The sequence below is a fragment of the Myxocyprinus asiaticus genome, chromosome 5 (assembly GCF_019703515.2).
Source record: "Myxocyprinus asiaticus isolate MX2 ecotype Aquarium Trade chromosome 5, UBuf_Myxa_2, whole genome shotgun sequence".
Classification (NCBI taxonomy): domain Eukaryota; kingdom Metazoa; phylum Chordata; class Actinopteri; order Cypriniformes; family Catostomidae; genus Myxocyprinus; species Myxocyprinus asiaticus.
The window spans coordinates 538364-564262 of NC_059348.1; the positions used below are offsets into that span (position 1 = coordinate 538364).

Below are 25899 nucleotides of genomic sequence, written 5' to 3' on the forward strand. Positions count from 1 at the left end.
GTATATGGAAAATATATTTTTTATATATTTTTCCATAACAAACAGTGGCATTATATTAACAAACTGGCATTTAAAGGGTTAAAATCCTGAAAATGAATTAATATTTGGTAGTTATTATCAGGACTGATGTTGATTAAAAAAATGTGCTCATTGAAAGAGGAAAAAAATATTAATATATAATATTATTATGGCAGTTTTTTGACGCGGACATTTTTATTCTCTAAGGACCTCTGAGTAACATTTTTTATTGATGCACAAGGGTTAAATATCTTGGAATTAGTCATGTGGTCAGCAGAGGCTGTAGTCCAGTGAACAATAAGATATAATAAAAAGTGGTTTGCTCCAAAATGAAGTTAATGTCATTGACACAATATGCTTTAGTAATGTGAAAAGATGTGAAGTCCTGATAATTTGGTCTCTGCGGCTGCGCTACATTTATAAATGCTGTGAGTAAAGGCGCAATCAATCAAGATCTCTAGATCTTCATCCAACATAAAGCTTTTTATACAATGTATTACTCAGGTCAACAAAGTCTATATGATAAACTCCTCTAAAGATAGAGTTCGTTAAAAATGAGAGTGAAGACGATTGTCTAAGAACCATGCAGATTGGAAAATGAAGATATGGAGAAACAAACAGGGCTGCGTTTCCTAAAAGCACCGTGAGCCTAAGTAGATCGTAGAAATCACTGGTGCCAACACTAAAAAATATGAAACATACAGCGCATGTCCAGCTCAAAATGAAACAAGAACTGTAACTCTGTTGTGTAATGTTGTATTTGCAATTGGGCTCACATTGACTGATCCAATCACACTGGAGATTAATTTGTTTATAAAATACTTGAGATATTATGAAATGCCAAATGTGTTTGAAATGACCAGAAAAGGACGCACCCTTTTCTGAAGTAGTTCTTTTGAGGAAGCATCATCTTAATTTGTTTCTCAAAAAAAAAAAAAAAAAAAATATTTACGTTAGTTGACCCAGTATCAACATGCTATCACTTTAAATCCCCTAGGGGCCTTTTACCCCAGGTGTGGGTAATGAGGGATTTTACCACCTTTAAAAATGAATTGTAATCAAAACTAACTTCTGTTGTTCTTTCTTTTCACACAAATTATTTTGCTTCATCAATATTCAATAAAATACATGTATTTCTTGAATCTTGATTGGTTTTGTGACCAGAAAAAAGCTCATTTTCCTTAAGGTGTGCCTTTAGCAGTGCTGTACTACATTATATTAAAATAAAACATTTCCAGCATATATTTGACAGAATTTGTCAGGTATTTAAGTTGATATATCCCTTGTTTGGATTCATTTTGTGATTAGAGCTTTTATTTTGATCCTCTGAACCGCCGCGTGTGGTTGTGACGTCATAAAGGCTGCGCTGTAAATTGGGGAAATGTACGTGTTTAGAGTATAAAGCCATACAAAACGTTGAGAAGTTCACATTTTGTGTCAGTAAGATACAATAAACGTATATGATGTGGTAATGTATTCTGTGGAGTGATTGATGTGTTGTTGTTTTTCAGTAAGGAGCTAACCGCATCATCGTAATCTCTGGAGGCTGTCAGGACAGCACGGGGTTGTTTGAATCATGAGTGAACCAGAAGCACGCAGAATAAAAAGTGAAGATACGGAGGAACAGATAGGTTGGTGTCGATTCTGGATTCTTCATTATGTATTATGTGCTAAGCACCCTCAAACGAACCTTAGAGCACCCTCAATTGCAGACCAGGGCAAACTACTGCCCGCGGGTCAATTTATCATGACCGTTTTTTATTAGATCTTTCATTTATCTGGCTTTGGGACTTATCGCGCATCCACTATCCACTATATCTGCTTTTAATATGCTCAGAGTTGCCAGATAATAGGTGCAACACCCCAATCAGAGATTTATACTTGCACAAATTGGAAATATTTCGCCTTATGTCATACTGCGCTCTTTCTCCTCTTCGGGAAAAAAAACTTAAATAGCTCAAAGAAATGTGTGATGCATCGTGAGGCTCCATGTGCTGTTCAGTGCCAAGTCTGCGAGCAAACCTTTTCAGTGATGAACTTTAAAATCCCAATACACCTTCACATCATTCGCACACGGAGGGGACACACGAGCAAAACCAAGTGAGAGAGGAATATATTTATTCTTTGTTATTTGTCAAAGTCCCTCACACCTGTATGTGAATGTGACTCTGGCAGTAATCATTTATCGGTGTCATGCAGCCTGTTTTATTCAGTGGTGTGCTGAATGGGGTGCCAAACAAACCATTGACGAGACCCACATAATGACCCATGAGTGTGTAAAAGGTTTGATGTTTTCAGAATAAAACAAGTCAACGGTAAAATAAGCTTTTCGAATCTATAATTTCGGAATATTTCATTTTACTATTAAACCAGACTCCTGATGTACAGTGTTAAATTGAATACTAAATTATCACTGCATTGAAGTATGGTAAAATAAACAATTAATAATTTTGTTCAGACTTTATTCATTTTTATTAACACATGATAGAAAAGTAGCTGCAGTACATCAAGCAATTACAGAATGGTCCCATCAGTCTGTATACACTTCAGAAAATCGTGCATCATTCATTGAGTGCATGAGTGCACTTCTGGGTTTAAAAGATACAGCTATGTAGAACTTTTCATCTTCTCTCTTCCATTTTCTACTTAACGGCTGATATGGCCCCTGTACCAAAATAATCGCACACACCTGCTCAATTGAATATGTAAGACTAATACTGTAAATTAGCAAGCAGATTTCCTTGAATCCCAGCAAACATACAAAAATCCCTGTATTTTGTGAACACACAAAATGCTGCATCAATGCATGTTCTAATCTGCAGGTGCAGCATTTTGCTGTCATTTCCAGCGACAGATCATGTGGGGAAAAAACGAAGCAATAAATGTTTTGTACATAAACTGTTATTTATGTTGTTTTAGTAGCATTTACACATGATTTAATATATTTTGAAAATGTGAAATTACGATACATATCCACTTTATACAGAGCACCCCCACTATTTTCAGAAGCACCCTCAGTGATTTTAATCTGGAACCGGCCCTGCAGCTCAGTCTGGAGATCCCAAGATAGCTCCTGAGTGGAGTAAGGGTGGTGTTCATGGAGCTAAATCCTCTCTCACATTCTGCTGTGGACACAGCAACTGATTCCAGTGCAGTTACAAGAGGTTTCAGATCCTCTAGAACCACTTTTCCACCGCTGTCTTTATAGTCCCTGAAACCATTAATTGCTGCCCTTTCAGAGAGATGCAACCTCTTGCACATTGAAGCCACCTCTGCCTCGCCATACAGAATGTCATAATCATCAGGCCAGTATCTTGGGTAGATAATCCTGCAGGCTGACAATATGTCATCATACTCAGAGACATGAGCAGAAGATCTATCATGTGAAAAATTATAGGCTGATGTTGTCATTAGTCTTTTTCTTCTCCAAGTGTGCATTCTGTCTTTGAACACTGGACTCTAAGATACCCTCCTTTGCTTTTCTCATAATTTCCTCTGCTGTCTTATGTCCATGGCTTCCTTTATGTTGCCAAATTTTTTTCCGCAGTGATGCTATTTGTGTCTCTTCCTATTTTAAAGTCTAACCATACTTTGGCCAGCCTTGATCCCTGCATATGATGGTGTAGTCCAAGCCTTCCTATGCAATCACACACGCGCGCGTGGTTGTTGTTCGGTGCATCCCTAGACTCAGTCAACTTTCCTGAAGTAAATTCTCAGTCTGAGCCTGAGGTGATGTGAGGATGCAGATTCACACACTGACAGAGACGTATTCCTATTGGCTGCATGTATTACGTAATTTATATCCATTCACGAAAGTCAACACCACAAAAGTTACGCAACCGAAGACGCAATAGAGCCCACAACATTTATGTGCGTAACTCGCATAGCTTTCGTTGGCTATTCAGTGAACCAAAGATAAAAAATAAGTATCCTCTTCATTCACTTAAAATATAAACAGTTTTAACCAGAATGCCATCCCCCCCCCCCCATTTCCAGCCCTGATTCAAACCAATGTCCCATGTTAACCTGGGCAACCATGTTACCCTGAGAAATGGTTAAAATCGCTCTTAAACTGTGTCAAATTCATTAGAACAAACATCGATGCAAAAAACTCTGTTTAATAATGAAACCAGCATTTTTTTTTATAATGTGCAAAACGTCTTTGCTCCTTGAGAATTAACATTAAACAAATCTGAAGAGGCAAGAAAAATTATTCACGTGCATGCGCACATCCCAAGTTAACATGATCCCCAGTTGATCCATAACACTGGTTCTTTAACTGTTCCATTAATGATTACTTTGAGGAAGAATAATTTAGATATAAATGTCATACAGTTGTTGTAAAAGGTGCGTTTACACCGAATTTCTAGAAGCATAATAGGCATTTTAACTTAAGCACGCAATCCACATGCATGACAATGTTTTTATCACATATTTACTATTTATATTAAACATAATTACATTTTATGTTTACATTGCCAATATGAGTTATTTTTGATCAGCTAAGCATCAAGAACCTTTTGAGGTTAACATTTTTTATGCCATTTTTTTGTAATTTTAAGGTGCTGTAGGTAATCGATCTAAACTAACTTGATGTAATTAACACCTTATTTCTATAGGGCTAGATACAACGATCAGCCACAACATTAAAAGCACCTGTCTAATATCATGTAGGTACCCCTTTTGTCGCCAAAACAGCTCTGACCCATCGAGGCATGGACTCCACAAGACCTCTGAAGGTGTCCTGTGGTATCTGGCACCAAGACGTTGGGTGGGTTCTCCATTGATCGGACTTGTTGGTCCAACACATCCCATAGATGCTCAATCGGATTGAGATCTGGGGAATTTGGAGGCCAAGTCAACACCTTGAACTCTTTCTCAAGTTCCTCAAACCATTCCTGAAGTATTTTTGCAGTGTGGCAGGGCGCATTATCCTGCTGAAAGAGGCCACTGCCATCATGGAATACCGTTGCCATGAAGTGCCATAGAAATGCGTCATTGTAACCTCCACTAATGCACCTGTATGACTCTATAGATGGACACACTCCGCCTGTGTTTTTACGTGGGTCAACTTTCTACAGAGAGAAGCTGTCCAATTAACTGTTAGTATGTTAACTCGGTTGATGACATCACATTTCTGCACGTGTTAGTTGGCAAAATGGCAAGCGGAGAAAACAAGCTGCAAGAGAGAAGCCCCTGCGTCATTTAAGTCTCCTGTCTGGGAACTTTTGCAATTACAACAGCGATGGTCAAAAAACCTGTACAAAACAGAAACCGTTTGCAGACACTGCTTGACGCGAGTGCCGTATACTGGTTAATACATCGATATTTGATTATTTATTTACGCTGACATCACCTGGGAATATATAGTGCGCAGTGCGCACAGAGCCGCAGGTGAGCCCGAAACTGCACACAGACACACTCCCTTCCATCTTTAAACAGGCACTCGGTGCTAGTTCGGACAGACATGAAACAAGAACTAAAACTCTTGGGGTGTTCATAGCCAAAGTTATGTTGCCCTTACTCCGTTGATGAAGATGTGGGATTTCCGCATATGATTAAAATACTCTAGTCGCGTTATGACATCCATTCTCGTATTCATTTTAACAGCAAGTTTATTTCTTCTATAGTGATGTACAGATTCTGAACGTTGAATATACATTGAGTCTGAAATGCACTTTATGTTGAAGCATGTAGCGTAATAATGCAGGCATTAAGTTAAATGTTGAGTTAGTAATTAGAGAAAGGTTAAGGTTTTAGTTAAGGACCCTGATGAATATTAACCATGGTTTACTATAGTAATATTGTAGTAGCCATGACTGAAATAACAAGGACTGTTGTCACATGGATTTCTTAGCAGAAATCATGGTTTTGATAGAATTAACCATGGTTTTATGTCATAATACTGTAGTACCCATATAGTAACCATGGTTTTACTATAGTAATATTGTAGTACCCATATAGTAACCATGGTTTTACTATAGTAATATTGTAGTAGCCATGACTGAAGTAACAATTACTGCTGTCACCATTGATTTCTTGGCAGAAATCATGGTTTTGATAGAATTAGCCATTGTTTTACAACAGTAATACTGTAGTTTCCATATAGTAACCATGATTTTACTATAGTATTGTAACCATGACAGATGTTAATTTTGTGGTTACTATGATTTTACTACAAATTCATTGTTTAAACTATGGTTTTACTATGGTAATATTGTAGTAGCCATGACTGAAATAACAAGGACTGTTGTCACATGGTTTTCTTAGCAGAAATCATGGTTTTGATAGAATTAACCATGGTTTTATGTAGTAATACACTTTTTATTCATGTTTTATGATGCACTTTGTGTTCTGACATCTTTCTATCATGGCCAGCATTAAGTTTTTCAGCAATTTGTGCTATAGTAGCTCTTCTGTAGGATTGGACCAGAGGTGCTAGCCTTCACTCCCCACACATATCAGTGAGCCTTGGGCACCCATGACCCTGTCGCCGGTTCACCGGTTGTCCTTCCTTTGACAACTTTTGGTAGGTACTAACCACCGCATACCGGGAACGCTCCACAAGACCTGCCGTTTTGGAGATGCTCTGACCCAGTCGTCTAGCCATCACGATTTGTCCGACACAAAAAGTCGCTCAGATCCTTACGCTTGCCCATTTTTTTACGCTTACTGCTTCCAACACATGAAATTCAAGAACTGACTTGCTGCCTAATATATACCAACCCTTGACAGGTACCATTGTAATGAGATAATCGATGTTATTCACTTCACCTGTCAGTGGTTTTAATGTTGTGGCTGATCAGTGTTTTCTGATTGAACCAGACTTTTATTCTACATTGTACTTGACCTTATGTTTACCATAGTTCTTCCCTTGGCTAACTGTGGGATTAATGCCATAACCAGAGTTGAGACCATGGATAGCACCTCCTTTCTGTGGTTTGGTCAATGAAGCCTGTCTTTCTAAAGAAATACGTTATAGTAGCCTATTTGTTATGAAAAATAATAGTCAAAACAAATGAAATTTTGAATATAAATAAAACGCACTCAAATGCTAAAACTGTGCGTTCGAATTTTGGATGTGTGCTAAGCACTGACGACGTCTTCAGAATGATCGCATTCTTGAGCTAAAAAGGCTAGATGCAGCGCAAAAAATACAGTTAAACAGAATGCAGGTGTTTCAAGATGCATTTTTTTGAAAAGTTCTTTTTAACTTGACACAGCATCAAAAAACAGAGTGAACCTGCATGAGACGTTGAATAAAAAAATAAATTTAAAAAACACAGCGAATCAATCAAAGACGTTCATCTTGCCCAGGGATTGGCAACCTATGGAGGGGGTAATCACTGTCGTGCCAGCAACAGTGAGAGAGAAGTAGACTATTTTATTCATATGAATTCCACAACTGCATTCCACTCTACATCTAGACATAATCCTCATGATCACGCAGCGTGTTTTCATGAGCTGAATGGGAGGCTAAACAAAAAGTTAAAATGTGACGAGACTGCAGTATACCCAACAGACTCGTGCAGCACGTGCAAGCCATTCATGCATTACGAGCTGGCAGTGCTTCATATTCGGTTAACTGCGCGAGTAAACACGCCTGATTTGCTTCGGCACAGCCATTGACCGAGAAAAGAAAAAATGGCACTCCATGTCAAAAAGGTTGCCGACCCCTGATCTAGTCCATGTTTACGTAGAAAAACAAATGGTAAACTGGATGGTTGCAAAAATGTTTGGTGTGAACAGACCCTTAGGTGGAGGTCTTTGGACATTACGTCTTACTCTCTTATCAGCGTTTCTCAGATTAAGCAGTGTTTTTTTTTTTTTTTTAAATGCTTTGTTAGGAAAGAGTTCAATTTGGAAATTTGGAAATGTGTGTCTCGAGATTGTGTTCTTCACAACTTTGTCCCGGAGTAACACTACTATCTACAGGGTCTTTACTGGGTCAAAAATGGTCTTCGGTGGTGGCTGACGTACACGTTCTTCACCATGCAGTTTTTTTTTTTCATAATTGCAATTAATATTATTTATTTTTTGTCATCTGAGCATCTAGAAATTTCTGAACTCAACAGAATTTTTTATACTTCAAGGTGTGGTGGGAAATCAAACTAACTTAACACCTTATTTCTATAGGGCTTAGTTATCATGAGTAAACCACTTTACTTATTTGGAACGGTGCTTCTATAGTTGTTTGTTTCCTACTTCATAAAAGATATGGTTTTTCTTTTATCGGACTCTTAATAATTTACGAATCCAAACCAGACCAGTTTGTTTCCTAATATGAAACATCATTAGAACAGGAAATATATTACAGTATTACACATGACTTTCTTCATTATTTATATTCTACATTGTAGCCTACTTGCTCTTGTAATTACCATAGTTAAGACCATGGCTTGCTCCTCAGTTGTTTGTTAGGTAGTCTTTCTTAAAAAATAAACTGTTTATTTGTTATGAAAAAATAATAGACTAAACGCATTAAAAAATGTAATTTTAATACAACTACCACATTTGTAATAAAAATAAAAATCTATTAAAATTTACTGTGATAAATGAAAATAAGGGTGTGTTAATGTGTAGATGTAAAAGGTCTTGTAATTGATGCTGGTGCAGGTGTTTTCTCTTTCCCTCGTCAGTGCTGTTCAGGATGTCAGTGCTGTAGCCGTTTGAAATGGTTGAATTGCTCCATAGTGCTTTAAAATAGAAAATTCTCATGTAGAATTCAAATGGGTTGCTTGAGGTATGTTATACGCCATGATATCATGGGAAGCCTAGTTTAATCGCGCATTAGGGCTGCAACTAACAATTATTTTGATCGTCGATTAATCTACGATTATTTGAATGATTATTTGACTATTATAGACAAAGTTTAATCATTAGCTCATTACAGATTATTCAGCTTGTGCCCTGACTTAAAAGGTTGTATTAAGCATGCTTACTAAAAATAAAGAGGACAAAATCATCTTTTAAAAATACCTCTAAATGACATTCACTGAATTAAAGAGGAAAAAATGCTTTTTATTAAGTTTAATCCAGTAAAGAAATTCACTGCAAAAAAAGTCCTGTTGTTATCAAGTGTTTTTGTCTTGTTTTTAAAATTGTCTAAAAATCCTTAAAACAAGATACATTTACTTGAGAAGCAGCATATAAGATATTTAGACTTGCTTTAAGAGAATGTATTTTGTATATAAGTGTATTTTAAAAATAAGTGTATTTCACTTGGTTATACTTCTGCGAGTGCAGTAAAGACAAAATATACTTTTATTCAAGATCTGTTCTCTAGAGAGTACGGTGACGCCATGCAAAGGGCAGACGTGTGAGAGACAGCTCTGTGCACTTTGCTAATTTTTTTACATTATTTTCATGATATAATCTGATGAAATTTGATACACCCAGTTACACATTTACTGTTTGAGGTAAACATGGCAAAGAAGTCAAAATCCTTGGGCTCGGGAGACATTAAAAGACACTTACGGGTTCAAGATGAAAGCTGAAGATTCGTTTGTCAGACTGAGGAAACTGAACGGCTTTATATCGGCTGGAATTTGTTTTGTGAAGGAACACACCTTCGAGACATTTCTGTGAATGAGTCTACACGTTCTTTGTGTTTATTCTGCCTATTGGCTGGGGTTTGTTTTACAAAATATTTTCTGTTATATAATTTTGCCTTACAGATTTGTGAGGCAAAATTGAGCAATCCGATGGCAAAGTTGTCACGTGGGCTCTCGTAGGCATACATGGACTCCTTGAGTTTAAAGGGATTGATTTTTGTTTTGTTTTTTTGTTTTTTTTTCTGTTTGTTTTGTTCGGGGGGGAAGTTTGGGGTTTTATTGTTGCATTAATGTTGAAATGTGGTCTTCATAATTTTGTTTTTGGCACACAATTTATTTTTTCTATTATATCAAAATGTCAAATGTTAATGAGTGGTTTGTCTCTCTCCACATGGAATGTGAATGGGTTGGGGCACCCCATAAAAAGAAGGAAAGTTATTTATTTTCTTAAACGTAAGAAATATGATATAGTGTTTCTTCAAGAAATGCATCTTTCCCCGCAGGAAGCTGAAAAATTTGGGAAGATATGGGGTGGACATGTTTTCTTTAGTGCTGGCTGAAGTAAGAGTAAGGGAGTCATTATATTGATAAATAAACATCTACAATTCAAATGTCTCAAAACAGTTTAAAGATAAATTAGGAAGAGTCAATATTGTTTTAGCAGAAATTCAGGGGCAAAGTCTGATTTTGGCTAATATTTACGCACCTAACACTGATAATCAGGGCTTTTTTTATAGATCTTGAAGGGATGTTACAAACCGCTGGCACCCCTCATGATATAATATTGGGAGGAGACTTTAATCTTTTGATGGACTCAGTCCTTGATCACAGTGAAGCAAAAGTGTGCAAGCCCCCTAGAGCAACACTGACACTTCACAGGATGTGTAAAAATCTTGGTCTTACAGATATTTGGAGACTTTTGAACCCATCTGGTAGGGACTATACATGTTTTTCATCAGTCCATAAGATTTATTCTAGAATAGATTTTTTTTATTTTTTTTTATTGTTGTCGATTGCTCAATTGGAAACATTTTAGTTTCAGATCACACCCTGGTGAGTTTAGAGGTGTTGCCACATATAGAGAAAAAGAAATCATAGTTGGCGCCTTAATGTATCCCTTTTGCAAAATCCTGATTTCCAACAAATGTTAAAGACTGAAATCAGTGTTTATATGGAGACCAACTGGTCCTCTGTGGGCGTGGCTTGGGAGGCACTTAAGGCGGTTCTTAGGGGTCTGATCATACAGTATGCCTCATTCATCAAAAAATCCAAAGCACGAGAACTCGTGGAGTTGGAAGGAAATATTAAAAGTGCAGAGGCAGAGCTGAAGCGCCGTATGTCATCTGATGGCCTCAGAGAATTGACACGATTGGAATATAGATATAATACTATTTTGTCGCGGAAAGTGGAGTTTTGGTTATTCAGGGTAAGACAGTCATACTTTGAGTCGGGGGACAAAGCAGGGAAGCTTTTGGCTAGGTATATAAAGCAGAGAGAGTCTTTCTACCATTCCCTCAGTGAAATCTGCTGGTGGTGAAATGTTTACCTCAGCCATTGATATTAATAATGCTTTTAAAGAGTTCTATCTTGATCTTTATAGTTCCATGTCTTTGTCTACTGATGAAGATATTAGAAACTTTGTGGAACCATTAGATCTTCCTAAACTGACAACTGAGTAAAAAAACGCTCTTGATTCTGAGATAACCTTGGAGGAGCTTGATGAGGTAATTAAGTCCCTACCTACTGGCAAGGCTCTGGGGCCAGATGGTTTTGCCGCAGAATTTTGTAGATCCTATGCTACAGAACTGGCTCCACTTTTGTTAGAAGTTTATACTGAATCATTAAAGAATGGAAAGCTTCCTCCTAAAGTGGCAAATACTTTGGAAATGGTGATTACTGCTTATAGGAAAGGTCATGAAGCTTCTGTGTATTACTCCCTGTTAATTCAGAGTCTGGGGGATGGAGCTTCTTCGTCTTCTCTCAAGAGATTATGGGAGAAAGATTTAAACTTGTTATTGGAGGAGGGAGAGTGGGCTAGGATCCTAAAAAGCATCTAGAGATGCAAGGATCCATCTGATGCAATTTAAGATTTTGCATCGGTTCTACTGGACCCCCTCTAGATTGTATAGGCTTTGTCTTAAAGACTCACCCACTATGCCAGTCAGAAGACGGGGACACAACCCATGTTTTTTGGGGTTGTATTAAGATTCAGGAATCTTGGTTGAGGATCCAGTGTTTTGTGTGTGACGTACTGGACACTCAGTTTTCATTTTGCGCCAGACTTTGTATTTTGGGTGATGGAGGGGTCCTGAATATAGGAGATAAATATATGAAAAGCTGGGTCCTAATCAGAGTGATGATTGGCAGACAGCTAATCCATAGGGGTTGGAAGTCAACTGATGCACCCTCATTACGTGAGTGGTGCACCGAGTTGGGTAAAGTGGCAGCTTTAGAGGAGATGACTTCAGACTGCTGGGGAACCTGTCGAGTTATGGCAGAAAATGGGGCAGTTATTTGACTCATTTGGAGAGGTCCTAGTGTGGGGCAGTGGAGGGAGACAAATTATTATTATTATTTATTTTTTTTTCCCTGTATGTTGAATTTTGTCTTTTTTTTATGTACTTATGTATTTCTATTTGTGTGCCTGTTTATATGTGGGTATTTAGTTATTTTATATTTGTGCGGGGGGTATAAAGGGTTATAAGTTGATTCCTATCAATAAAAAATTTTTTATAAAAAGTTTTTTTTTTTATTGATTTTTAGATTTTTCAAATATTTGTATTTTTAATATTATATTCGACATTCTCAGAGAATTTTTTTTTATTCTGCAGTATAGCTGCTAAAGTAAATGTATGTTGTTTTAAAGGAGTTTTAGATATTTATATTGGAAAACAAGCCAAGACAAAAATAAATAAATAAAAAACAATTTGTTGCAGTGTATAATGGGGCGAAGACTACCCTCTCTCACCTTTCTGTTCACTTCAATACATCTTTAACTCACAAACAAACAAACTCTCTCTAATTAATAAATGCACAATGACATATATTATGATTCAACAAGTCACGAGCCATCATGTTTTAATCTAGTTGCAGCAAGCGTGCGCGCTCGAGGGATGAGTGTCCCAGCAACAGAGTGTGCAGTTTCAATCTCTCCTCCTTAGATCGGGACATTCACACAACTCATAGAAGAGGCGCTGACCGCACAGAGAAATGCCCGATTCGGAGTTTGTAGTTATTTACGTGATCTGCTTCCGTATTATTTGAACATTAATAAAGCTATAATGCATTAAATATAACTTTATTTAAGATGTTACACCAGGGTGTTTCCTTTAAAGATGCTTGTCATGCAAGTTTTGCTTCAGCGGAGCGGCAGCTCCAGCTCCACTTATTTCACAATGAGATTGCTTCTGTATTTACTTATTTGTTATTTTTGTATTATAATTCTCTCATACTTGGCGATCTACATCACCTGAAGCTTTTTGGAAAGTTAAGAGTGCATCTGGATTGTGAGCTGTGTAATTCTTCCTCTCCTCAGTCAGGCACGAACTGTAGTGCTGCTCTCGTGCGTCATCATCATTAGAGTTTAATGTGATCTCCTGTTACATTAAATGAGATCAAACGACTATTCAAAAATGAAAATTTTTGTTGACAATTTTTTATTGTCGACATGTCGATAGCGTCGACTAATCATTTCAGCCCTATCGCACATTTGATCTGCTCTACGCTATCCTGTTACCGGAGCTCACATATCGAGCAAAGCCCAGTTGACACACGTGCATGTGCTCCAGTGTACAGTAGTAGGATAGAGAAGAGCGCATCACTTGCGCTAGAGATTCTCGCTGGATCGTGAGACACACAAGTGATACCAGTTTTTAGTCACCTCGCACACATCCATGTACCACATGAGAAGCATATTTAGCACTCATTCATCTTGCTTTCGGCGCTTTTGTAAAATTTTCTTCGGCAGCCCAAAATTTTAAAAATTTGGGACTGAAGTTGCGTATGGACATACAATTTTTATGACAAATCTCAAGGGGATAGTACACGATCACACACACACACAGGGCAAAGTTGCATCAAAAATTCAGTCTATTACCATTTTTTATGTTCACATACTCACGCAGTACTTTATTTCATCAATCTCCATGTGACAAGGAAGTGGAGAGAAATTCAAAATGAGCCGTTGTGTGTGCGCATGTGTGTCTGTGTCTCTGGCTGAAGAGAATGAGACCACAAACACAACATTCCATAGGTCTGTGACATCCTCGACGAATATAAAGTTGTTTTGAACTGGCTAGTGTCACCACAGCTTTAATATACTGTTAAGAGTAGGATCGCTTGTTGCAGTGTCGTGTCTGGTTAGGACACGGTGTGACAGTGGGAACTGGTTTTGTTCCACGGTTTCTTTTCATCAGGATTAGTAACCAAAGGCAAAAGTAAAACCATGATAACATGGACAGTAACCATAAAACAAATTATGCCATTTTTCATAAGAAAAACACCTAAATTAAATTGTATTCCCTCACTACACCGATTTATTGATATATTGAAATAAGTTCATGGTAAATATTTTTTAATATCTGTGATGTTTGGATTGAAAGCCTTAGCAACCATTTCTGTCAGTTCATGATACAGATTTCTCCTTTTTTCTTTTTGCAATGCTGTTTAGAATGTTGGGGACATTTAATACGATTTTAAACTAGTTTAATCATCGACACATTATGGGTTTTAAACAAATAATCAATGCCAAAACCGCAACCCAGCCCGCTCGCAGCACTGTTAATGACGATATGCGCAGCTGAGCGCTCGAGACCGGTCCATGTGTAAATGCACGTCTCTGCGCTGATCTGTCCATTGAGCCTGGAGCTGCGCTGACTGATCCAGGTAGAGCTGTTTCCTTTCATGTTTTGAACGTTTGCTGTTTGATATTTCTCATATGCAACAAAAAACAACAGCGCACAATCAGAGAGTCGGCCAACTTTGTAGTTGCACTAGTGCGACCTCTTGCAAAGTTTAATCGCACTGTTAGGAAATATGGTCGCAAAATGGGACCATTTAGTCGCAGTTTTGAGCCCTGCAGTCACACAAATGATTGCATATCTTAGCATGCGTGAAACCAATATTAAAACAACATATAATGAACAACACAAACCGCGTAGAACTAAAATGAAAAAAACAAAACAAAAAAACAGCACGGAACCAAAACGTAACAGAACAGAGCGCTACATTGTACACTAGAAACTGCGGATCAGATAAATGCATGTGAAGTTTATACAAGCTAGTTTGCTATTTTTCCCCAACTGTGATGGAACTAAACAAAATATAAATATGTTGGACTTATATAAGCCAGAGATTGAAGACCCACCGCCGTCTCTAAAATCTGTTGTTTGGGAGCATTATGGTTTTGCAGTAAACAGTAATACTGGGCAACGAGTAGTGAACAGGACGAAGGCTGTGTCAGCTCCGTTTCACCAAAGTCAGGTATGTCACACGAAGCACATCTAACATGACTCATTTGCGGCGACATCATCCACATGTGTCTCTTGAATTTACGGGAGCAAAGCATAAACAGCCTGTGCAAGTTAGTCTCGTCGCAGCGTTCAAGGAGCCTCTCGCTGCAAGATCTGACAGAGCTAAAGCGGTAACAAATGCCATAGGAGTAATATTTCAACAGCAGGGGACATTGTCAATACTAATAGATCCGCCCTCTCCTCTGATACTGTGGATATTCAGATTTTCCTGGAAACAAAAACGTGAAAATTGAGTGATGAGTACAAGTGGTGAGCTGAAAGGCAATAGACAGAAATCTGCACTGCTAATGTCTTAATTTTGTTACAGTTATTATAATTGCACTTTTTTTAAACTTTTATTTATGTTTTTATATAAGATGCTCTTAAGTTTTGTATTGTAATTTTGTTGAAGAAATAGTGCAGACATGTATATAGAGCCTTCACAATAAGCATTGTTGCCCATCAGCCACTGTGTTTTCAAAATAAATAATTTAAAGAAAGATTCTTTTGTTGTCCCTGCTGTACCAAAACCATACCGAATCGTGACCCCAAAACTGAGGTACGTACTGATCCATGAATTTTGTGTACCGTTGCAGCCATAGTTTATATGTATTCATTACGCGTGGACCAAGTAAACGACATCATTTTAATAATCTAATGACTGTAAAATTTGAATTTAATTTGAATTTTGGTCAAATTTAAAGTAAAAAATATGAATTTAATTTCTTAACTACAGGCAGTGCTGTTTATAATGTCTTGTTGGGTGCTTCTCAAATGGAAGGCTGCAGCCTAGGCCAGTCCTTCTGAGCTGTAGGCTAGACTTCTTAGCATTCAGTGCTGGAATGAGACAGTCTAGTAAGTGCGCATAGCAAGCCATATGCTTAGAACCATTGATATTTTACTTTTAGAAAACCCATATAATTCAGAAAATGAGAAAGATGTCCTTAGTCTCTAAATTATTTTAGCAAATTGTGTTATTCACAAAGCTAGAGTCACTCCAAAAATCCTTTTATATAAACATTTTGCAACACTGATCTTAGAATTTATATTTAAATTTAATTTAAATCAATAATAATAAAAATGGAACCCTAGCTTTTCAAATTAATTTAATTGCCTTTTTATTAATTGTATTTATTTCTTTTTTGGTGCTTTGTGTCTTCTAATTTGTTGTATTGTCTACTTTCATTTTTTTTCTACATATTGTCGTTGCTGCAAATGCAAATAAAAACTTGAGAGAGATAAAAAAGTAAGCTGCATCTTAAAGGTTTCTGCCTCCGTAGACACGCAACTCGTTTTCCTCTTTTTTTTTTTTTTTTTTTTTTTTTTTTATAATTTCAGACATGTGCAAAGGATTATGGGTGATTGAAGGCGACGAAGGATACACCCGATGCATCCTCAAATGGCTGCGAAACGAGACTGCCTTCCAAGTGTCCTCACAATTGAGATGGCCTTCGATGTTTGATGACGTGGCAGCCGAGATATCTAACAAGGCTGCAGCCTTCCGATTGAGAAACACCCATTGTCTAGCTAGCAGATTGAAATCCATAGCGTTTAAACTAGTAAATTCTCAGTAGAAATCAAATGGGTTGCCAAGTTTTGTGGTTTGTGTCGCAATATTGAAGTAAGTCCATTTGAAGTGCTTATAAAGTGTGCTGCACAGAGTGGATAGCGAAGAGTGGATGCAAGGGCTCATGCGTCAGTCATCACCATTAAATATGCCGAAATTTTGCTTGGGTGGCTGCCAACATATTTTCATTGCAGAAAACCCTGGATCTGGTCCCAACTTCAAAACATGGAACAAAAAACACATTCTGTATCGATACGGTACGCATCATTTCATCTTTTAATACAGAATAATCTATTATTTTACGGGACAGGTGGCAACCCTATGTACAAGTGTTTTTGATTTAATAAAAGAGAGCCAGCTCATAAAAGTAATTTTTTTTCCGGAAAAAGACTAGATTGGTCGTGCTGTGTTTCGTGTTTTAGATTCAAAAGACATTTACATTTAGTGATTTAGTAGATACTTTTAATCAAAGCAGCTTATAAATGAGGAGCATGAAAAGCAGTTTGTCAAACAATAGTCAAAAATATCTGTAGTATCACTTCCAGGTACCAAGAGTAGCTAGAGTAGAATAGAAGCTAGCGCAGAAGAAAGAAGAACAGACAATGAATTAAAAAGGAAGTACCGTTATGCTTGTGGATTGGTTAAGTGCTTACAGAAGAAATGTGCCTTCAGCTGTTTCTTGAATGTTGAGATGGTTTCCACAGATTGGGTGCCAGCTGGAAGCTCCGTCCCCCACAGAGGAAAAGAGAAAGTGAATGATTGTAAAATATGTGCCTCATTGCGATGGGACCACCAGATGCCACTCATTCGTTGACAGCAGAGAGCAAGAGGGAACATCCACATGGAGGAGTGAGTTGAAGTAAGTGGATGCTGTTCCATTGACTGTCCTGAAGGCTAAAGTCACATCCTTAATTTGATGCGGGCAGCTACAGGTAGCCAGTGGAGCGAAATCAGCAGGGGGGTGACGTGAGTTCTCTTTGGTTTATTGAAGACGCCACCACGTTCTGGACCATCTGCAGTGGCTTAATTGAACTAGCTTTGAGACCCGCCATCAGAGCGTTAACATGACAAGAATAGGACTAGGAGCTGCACAGCAGATTCGGACAGGAAAGGTCTGATTTTCCTGATGTTGTAAAGAGCAAACTTGCGAGACCGGGTGGTTGCTGAGGTGTGGGCAGTGAAGTTAAGCTGGTCATCAAACACCACTCCCAAGTTCTTGGCTGTCTTGTTTAGCACTAGTGTAATTGAACCAAAATGAATAGTGAAGATGTGGTCAACAGATGGATTGGGGGGGGGTGCTCTGTCTTGGTAAGATTGAGCTGAACACGGCGTTCCTTCATCCAGGCTGAGCTCTGAGCCGAAACAGTGGGGTCATCAGGCTAGAACTACAGACCGACTGAATGAGTGGGGCATGTTATTCCTTCTCTTTGGCATGGAATGTGAGTATACCTTGTTCATCAAGGAGAGAAAAGGGCGGAAGAGCTATTAATGCATAAAACTGACTAATGTGTATACACGGAAGGGGCTTTCACATGACTCGCGTCAGTGGTGCCGAATACACTGAAGTAGAGGTCTGCACGGGACTGTTTTTTTCCAGCCCGCTTCCGCAAGATTCTATCCCACACCCGAATGCTCCTGCTGAATTTTACTCCATGTTCACCCGATCTACCCCTCAGTGATTTTTCTTCCCGACTGTTCCCATCCCGCAACACCTCATTTGTTTTCCACATAGGGCAAAAGCCATACAAATGGACTAGTGTACACAAATAACATTTTATTTTTCTGTTATTGCTATTATCAGATGACGTGTGACTTGTTGCCCATCTGACTTGCCTGAGGTTGGTTTCTTAACACTTAAATTGACCATATTCCAGTCCCAATTTCACATCATTTGATGACACAGTGGGTCCACGCTTTGCTCTGCCATTCTTGTAAAGTGCTGTTGGCTGTAGCCTGCTCTAAATATTGGATAATTTGATGCACGTGTTGTGTGCATATTTTTACGTTGGATTTTCTTTTTATTGTTATCAAAAATAAATTAATGGTAAAATTATGGAGCTCTGGAAAAAAATTAAGAGACCACTGCAGAATTATCAGTTTCTCTGGATTTACTATTTACAGGTATGTGTTTGAGTAAAATGAACATTTTTGTTTTATTTTTTAAAGTACTGACAACATTTCTCCCAAATTCCAAATAAAAATTTTGTAATTTAGAGCATTTATTTGCAGAAATTGATTACTGGTCATAATAACAAAAATGCAGTGTTTTCAGACCTCGAATAATGCAAAGAAAACAAGTTCATATTCATTTATAAACAACACAATGCTAATGTTTTAACTTGGGAAGAGTTCAGAAATCAATATTTGGTGGAATAACCCTGATTTTCAGTCACCGCTTTCATGCGTCTTGGCAAGCTCTCTACCAGTCTTTCACATTGCTGTTGGGTGACTTTATGCCACTCCTGGTGCAAAAATTCAAGCAGCTTGGCTTTGTTTGATGGCTTGTGGCCATCCATCTTCATCTTGATCACATTCCAGAGGTTTTTAATGGGGTTCAGGTCTGGAGATTGGGCTGGCCATGGCAGGGTCTTGATCCGGTGCTCCTCCATCCAAGCTTTAATTGAACTGGCTGTGTGGCATTGAGCATTGTCTTGCTGGAAAAACCAATCCTTAATGTTGGGCAACATTGTCAGAGTAAAAGGAAGCAAGTTTTCTTCCAGGATAACCTTGTACGTGGCTTGTTTCATGCGTCCTTCACAAAGACGAATCTGGCTGATTTCAGCTTTGCTGAAGCACCCCCAGATCATCACAGATCCTCCACCAAATTTCACAGTGGGTGCAAGACACTGTGGCTTGAAGGCCTCTCCAGGTCTTTGTCTAACCATTAGACGACCAGGTGGGGGATCGATATATACTGTGTGTGTGTGTGTGTGTGTGTGTGTGTGTGTGTGTGTGTGTATGTGTGTGTGTGTGTATATATATATATATATATATATATATATATATATATATATATATATATATATATATATATATATATATATATATATATATATATAATCAGTTGTGCTCAAAAGTTTGCAAACCCTTGGTGAATTGGTAATATATGTACCATTTTAAAGAAAACATGAGTGAGCAGGCAAAACACATTTCTTTTATTTCTTATGGGATTCATATTCAACTGTAGGTTATAACAGAATGGCACAATCATAAAACAAAACATGGCAACAAAGAAAAAAATGAAATGACCCCCGTTCAAAAGTCTGCATACCCTTAGTTCTTAATACTGTGTATTGCCCCCTTTAGCATCATTGACAGTGTGCAGTCTTTTGTAATAGTTGTCTATGAGGCCCCAAATTCCTGCAGGTGGTATAGCTGCCCATTCGTCTTGGCAAAATGCCTCCAGGTCATGCAAAGTCTTTGGTCGTCTTGCATGAACCGCAAGTTTGAGATCTCCCCAGAGTGGCTCGATGATATTAAGGTCAGGAGACTGTGATGGCCACTCCAGAACCTTCATCTTTTTCTGCTGTAACCACTGGACGGTCAACTTGGCCTTGTGCTTAGGGTCATTGTTGTGCTAGAAAGTCCAAGAGCGTCCCATGCAAATGCATATTGAAGATCCCATGCATATGGAAGAATGCAAATTGTCCGCCAGTATTTTCTGATAACATGCCGCATTCATCTTGCCATCAATTTTCACAAGATTTCCCCATGCCTTTAGAGCTCACACACCTCCGAAACATCAGTGAGCCAACACCATGCTTCACAGTGGGGATGGTATTCTTTGGATATCTTTTTATATCCTTTTCCATCTTTATAGAGTTACATTACCTTGTTACGCAGGTCTTTTGACGGTTCTTTTCTGCTCCCCATGGCTCAGTATCTAGCCTGCTCAGTGCATCCACATGAGAGCTAACAAACTCATTGACTGTTTATACACAGACACTAATTGCAATTTAAAAAGCCACAGGTGTGGGAAATTAACCTTTAATTGCCATTTAAACCTGTGTGTGTTACCTTGTGTGTCTGTAACAAGGCCAAACATTCAAGGGTATGTAAACTTTTGATCAGGGACATTTGGGTGATTTCTGTTTAAATCATAATGATAAAAGGAGCCAAACAACTATGTGATAATAAATAGCTTCATATGATCACTGCAGTTTTTTTTTTTTGCATGATCAGTCATATTTTTAAAATCAATGCCAAAATTTCACAATTTCTGCCAGGGTATGCAAACTTTTGAGCACAACTGTGTGTGTGTGTGTAATATATATATATATATATATATATATATATATATATATATATATATATATATATATATATATATATATATATATATATATATATAGATATATATATTATACAGAGAACAGAGGAAAAAAAACAAAGACATACCACACACACCACATACTTTAAGTGTTCACGTGACCTTATATTACAATCACAGGGGTGGCCCCTTTCAACTCTTTCCTGAGGTTGTGGTCTCCTCACCACCTTTCTCTGCCCACACCTTGGTGAGAATAACATACTCGCATGATCCTTACCATTGTAACATAGCTGTTGAGGCTGATTCTAAACTATAATTAATTATCCTGATGAGTTAAGGTCAGAGAGGCTATTAATAAAGTGTATCCAAGCCTTAATAGTTCTTGACTTGGCTTTGTTGATTCTCGCTGTTGAACACTCTAATAATTCAATATTTTTATGTTCTATGAGCCACATTTTATTTGCAGAATAATTAAGTTGTTGCCATATTTTAAAGATAACCTTTGTGGCTGCTGTTAATGCAGTGTGGAGTATTCTGTGTTGGCTAATAGTAAGATTTAGATTGTAATCATCATTCAACAAACAAAGGCTAGGATGTTTTCAAATATCCCTATTACAAAACTCTGACACAGCCTGAAAAACCTTGTCCCAGAATGTGCTGATGCATTGACAATTATAAAACATATGATATGTCCCAACTATTAGAATTACAAATGTGAAAAGGGGGCCGGGTACATGCTGCATTTTATACAAAACATATGTAGTAGCGTAGGCTTTATGGATGAGTTTGTAATGTATGAGTTGATGCGCCGGGTTTTTAGACATGAAAGGAATACCTTCCAGCCCTCTACATTGCGAGTAAATTTCGCACTATGCGACAAAAAAACATCTGTTATTAGCCACTGGCAAGTAAATATTAATATTTCACTCGCCAGTGATCGAGTTGTGTAGTGTTGAAGCACCGAAGCCCTTTCACTGAATAAAAAGCGGTTGATTAAGAAGCTGGATTCAGCCTCGTCTTTCCCTGCATGCTGTCTCATGAGCGTGCAGGAAAAAGCACTTGTGTCTCATTCAGTTGAACTCCAAGCATCTCGGAAACGCATCGCGGACATCACGAGCAGCTCTCTTGAGAGCGTGTGAAGATGAACCACTTCTCAAGCTCTCTGATGTGCATGCCGTCTACAGAGGCTTGCGCCAAACTCCCGTGAAAATATAAACAAGGTATAAACGTATTAATTTTGTGAACGCAAAGTGCTCCAGTTTCACTTAACGGCCATGTAATGCACATGTCCTTGGTCATTGTGGGTTTATTCACGCAGTGAGACAGAGGAGATACCCTGCTCTATTTCTGTGGAGATGATAAAATGCAAAGTCTTCCTTCATGAGAAATAAGGGCTTGTGAGTTAATCAGAGAGCCTTAAAATAATGTGTGAAAGTGAAGAATTTAAGGCAGAAATGTTTTACTATTCCATAATATAATAAAATATAATATAATAGCTATACAGGTTGGCTGGGTTACAAAAGAAGCAAAAGAAAACAAAACATTGAAAAGTCCAATGGATCAAAAGTAAATCAGACAAATAAGAGAGATATATTTTAGTTATTTAGACATATTTTGATAATTAAAATATGATTTCAATTATTTAAAATTGTGTACTTTTATATTTGACTGTCATTCATACGTTTTTGAATCCTTAAAAGGAAATTATATACCCTTATTTTATTATATGATACAAGCTAAATTTGTATAAATTACTTAGTTGTGTGCATGAAGCAGACATAGTGAGTTTGTATGATAATTAATTGTCATATTTGTGAAACACCTAAAACATCATAATCATGAAACACCTAATCATCATAGCCCTAACCAGGCAATTAATCGTCATAATTGCAGTTATTTGTTTGACAATAAATTGTCAGCCAAATTTCACAATCATGACCCCTAATTTTCATTATTAGGTTCCTACCTTGTGAATTGTTTTGTTAAAAATGTGTAAAAAATTTCAAACAGTGACAACAGCATGTATCATTATTAAAAATGCGATTTCATGACATCATATAAATTGATAGAATGTGAAATTTGTACATTTTTAAAAAGCTAAAATGTGATTTAAAATCATAAAGCAAAATCAAAAAATAAATAAATTACAATATACTATATTGCATGAATATATATGAAGAGGCCCCCTCTCTCAGTTTGCTTAATATATTTTTTAGTTACATTATGCTTACATGTCGTAAAAAGTCTGGCGAGTAAAAAAAAAAAAAAAACATTTACCAGCCAATGATGATTCTTTCTCCAACATGATTGTAGAGGGTTGCCTTCCCATATCCAGTACCGGTTAGTATCAATTATTTTTCCCACACAGTAGTTATGGGAAGATTGTGGGAGCCATGGACAAGTAACATATTGTGGATTAAGGAAACAGTCCATCAGTGGGTGAGAGTCTAAATTAGAGTCCTGTGGTAGGAGTCCCCCATAGGTGGACTTCTTAACCTTAAATACAAAAAGTTGGATTGTCCGGGAAGATTAAAAAAATATCTCAGGCCCTGAAATTACCTTAAAACTTGAATAGTGAATATATCACCCAGGGTATGTACACCTTGATCAGACCATGGCTTTAAAACAAAAGGTTTATTTCCAGATATACAGGTGCATCTCAATAAATTAGAATGTTGTGGAAAAGTTCATTTATTTCAGTAATTCAACTCAAATTGTGAAACTCGTGTATTAAATAAATTCAATGCACACAGACTGAAGTAGTTTAAGTCTTTGGTTCTTTTAATTGTGATGATTTTGGCTCACATTTAACAAAAACCCACCAATTCACTATCTCAAAAAATTAGAATACATCATAAGACCAATAAAAAAAACATTTTTAGTGAATTGTTGGCCTTCTGGAAATTATGTTCATTTACTGTATATGTACTCAATACTTGGAAGGGGCTCCTTTTGCTTTAATTACTGCCTCAATTCGGCGTGGCATGGAGGTGATCAGTTTGTGGCACTGCTGAGGTGGTATGGAAGCCCAGGTTTCTTTGACAGTTGCCTTCAGCTCATCTGCATTTTTTTGGTCTCTTGTTTCTCATTTTCCTCTTGACAATACCCCATAGATTCTCTATGGGGTTCAGGTCTGGTGAGTTTGCTGGCCAGTCAAGCACACCAACACCATGGTCATTTAACCAACTTTTGGTGCTTTTGGCAGTGTGGGCAGGTGCCAAATCCTGCTGGAAAATGAAATCAGCATCTTTAAAAAGCTGGTCAGCAGAAGGAAGCATGAAGTGCTCCAAAATTTCTTGGCAAACGGGTGCAGTGACTTTGGTTTTCAAAAAACACAATGGACAAACACCAGCAGATGACATTGCACCCCAAATCATCACAGACTGTGGAAACTTAACACTGGACTTCAAGCAACTTGGGCTATGAGCTTCTCCACCCTTCCTCCAGACTCTAGGACCTTGGTTTCCAAATGAAATACAAAACTTGCTCTCATCTGAAAAGAGGACTTTGGACCACTGGGCAACAGTCCAGTTCTTCTTCTCCTTAGCCCAGGTAAGATGCCTCTGACGTTGTCTGTGGTTCAGGAGTGGCTTAACAAAAGGAATACGACAGCTGTAGCCAAATTCCTTGATACGTCTGTGTATGGTGGCTCTTGATGCCTTGACCCCAGCCTCAGTCCATTCCTTGTGAAGTTCACCCAAATTCTTGAATCGATTTTGCTTGACAATCCTCATAAGGCTGCGGTTCTCTCGGTTGGTTGTGCATCTTTTTCTTCCACACTTTTTCCTTCCACTCAACTTTCTGTTAACATGCTTGGATACAGCACTCTGTGAACAGCCAGCTTCTTTGGCAATGAATGTTTGTGGCTTACCCTCCTTGTGAAGGGTGTCAATGATTGTCTTCTGGACAACTGTCAGATCAGCAGTCTTCCCCATGATTGTGTAGCCTAGTGAACCAAACTGAGAGACCATTTTGAAGGCTCAGGAAACCTTTGCAGGTGTTTTGAGTTGATTAGCTGATTGGCATGTCACCATATTCTAATTTTTTGAGATAGTGAATTGGTGGGTTTTTGTTAAATGTGAGCCAAAATCATCACAATTAAAAGAACCAAAGACTTAAACTACTTCAGTCTGTGTGCATTGAATTTATTTAATACACGAGTTTCACAATTTGAGTTGAATTACTGAAATAAATGAACTTTTCCACGACATTCTAATTTATTGAGATGCACCTGTATAGTGGTTGTTCCAAAGTGGAGACTCGGCTGAGAACTTGAAATGGCATAATTAAAAAAACAAGAAGAGAACGGCACACTGCTATAAATGCTCCCGTATCATTTAATAGAAAAGATAAAAACAATGTTTCAACCAGTTGGGTCTTTGTCAGGCTGTAAAAAGTCAAAAACTAAAGTAGAAAAATTGTAAATAAAAAAAAATAAAAAACATTTACAGACAACATCACAGAAAATAATAAGAGAGTTTGCCGCTATTACGTTATGTCCAGACTTCTAGGCTTTCTTTGAAATACCTGTGAGCAATACATCTTGAGAGAGGTGTGGAAACACACTTGAAGCTTCTGTTTCCCGCCACGCAACCTCAGAGTCAGCATCCAACCATATGTTAAGTGATCGCAATTGAAATGCCCAGAAATACAGCTGAAATTTTGGGAACACCAGCCCTCCTTTTAACAGTTCTTCTTTGCAAAGTTTTAAGTCTAATTCTTGGGTGTTTCTTATACTAAATGAACTTTGATATCATTGAGTCCATATCTTTAAAGAAAGTCTTATATGGAGAAAGAGGGATCATAGAAAATAAAAAGGAGAGTCTAGGAAGAATATTCATTTTGATGATTACAATCCTGCCCTGTAAAGAAAACTGGAAATCATCCCATCTCTGCAAATCTTGTCAAATGTTGCTGGTTAAAGTAGTATAATTATGCTTGACTACTACTTGAAGTGAAGAAAAAAATCTGAATTCCTAA

General features: G+C 37.7%; 1 protein-coding gene across 3 annotated transcripts in view; it reads left to right on the plus strand.

The window, feature by feature from the left end:
* Positions 1 to 1361: 1361 nt before the first annotated feature.
* Positions 1362 to 25899, plus strand: part of LOC127440785 (gastrula zinc finger protein XlCGF57.1-like) — a 39826-nt gene continuing 15288 nt past the window's right edge. Inside the window, exons 1-2 of one of the 3 annotated variants that reach the window (XM_051697681.1) lie at positions 1362 to 1386; positions 1530 to 1649. In XM_051697681.1, coding sequence (XP_051553641.1) covers positions 1595 to 1649 — 55 coding nt within the window. In that variant the 5' untranslated portion in view covers positions 1362 to 1386; positions 1530 to 1594. Of the gene's footprint in view, positions 1402 to 1435; positions 1455 to 1529; positions 1650 to 25899 lie in introns of those variants that run through there. The other 2 variants (XM_051697682.1, XM_051697683.1) reach the window with 2 other exon arrangements.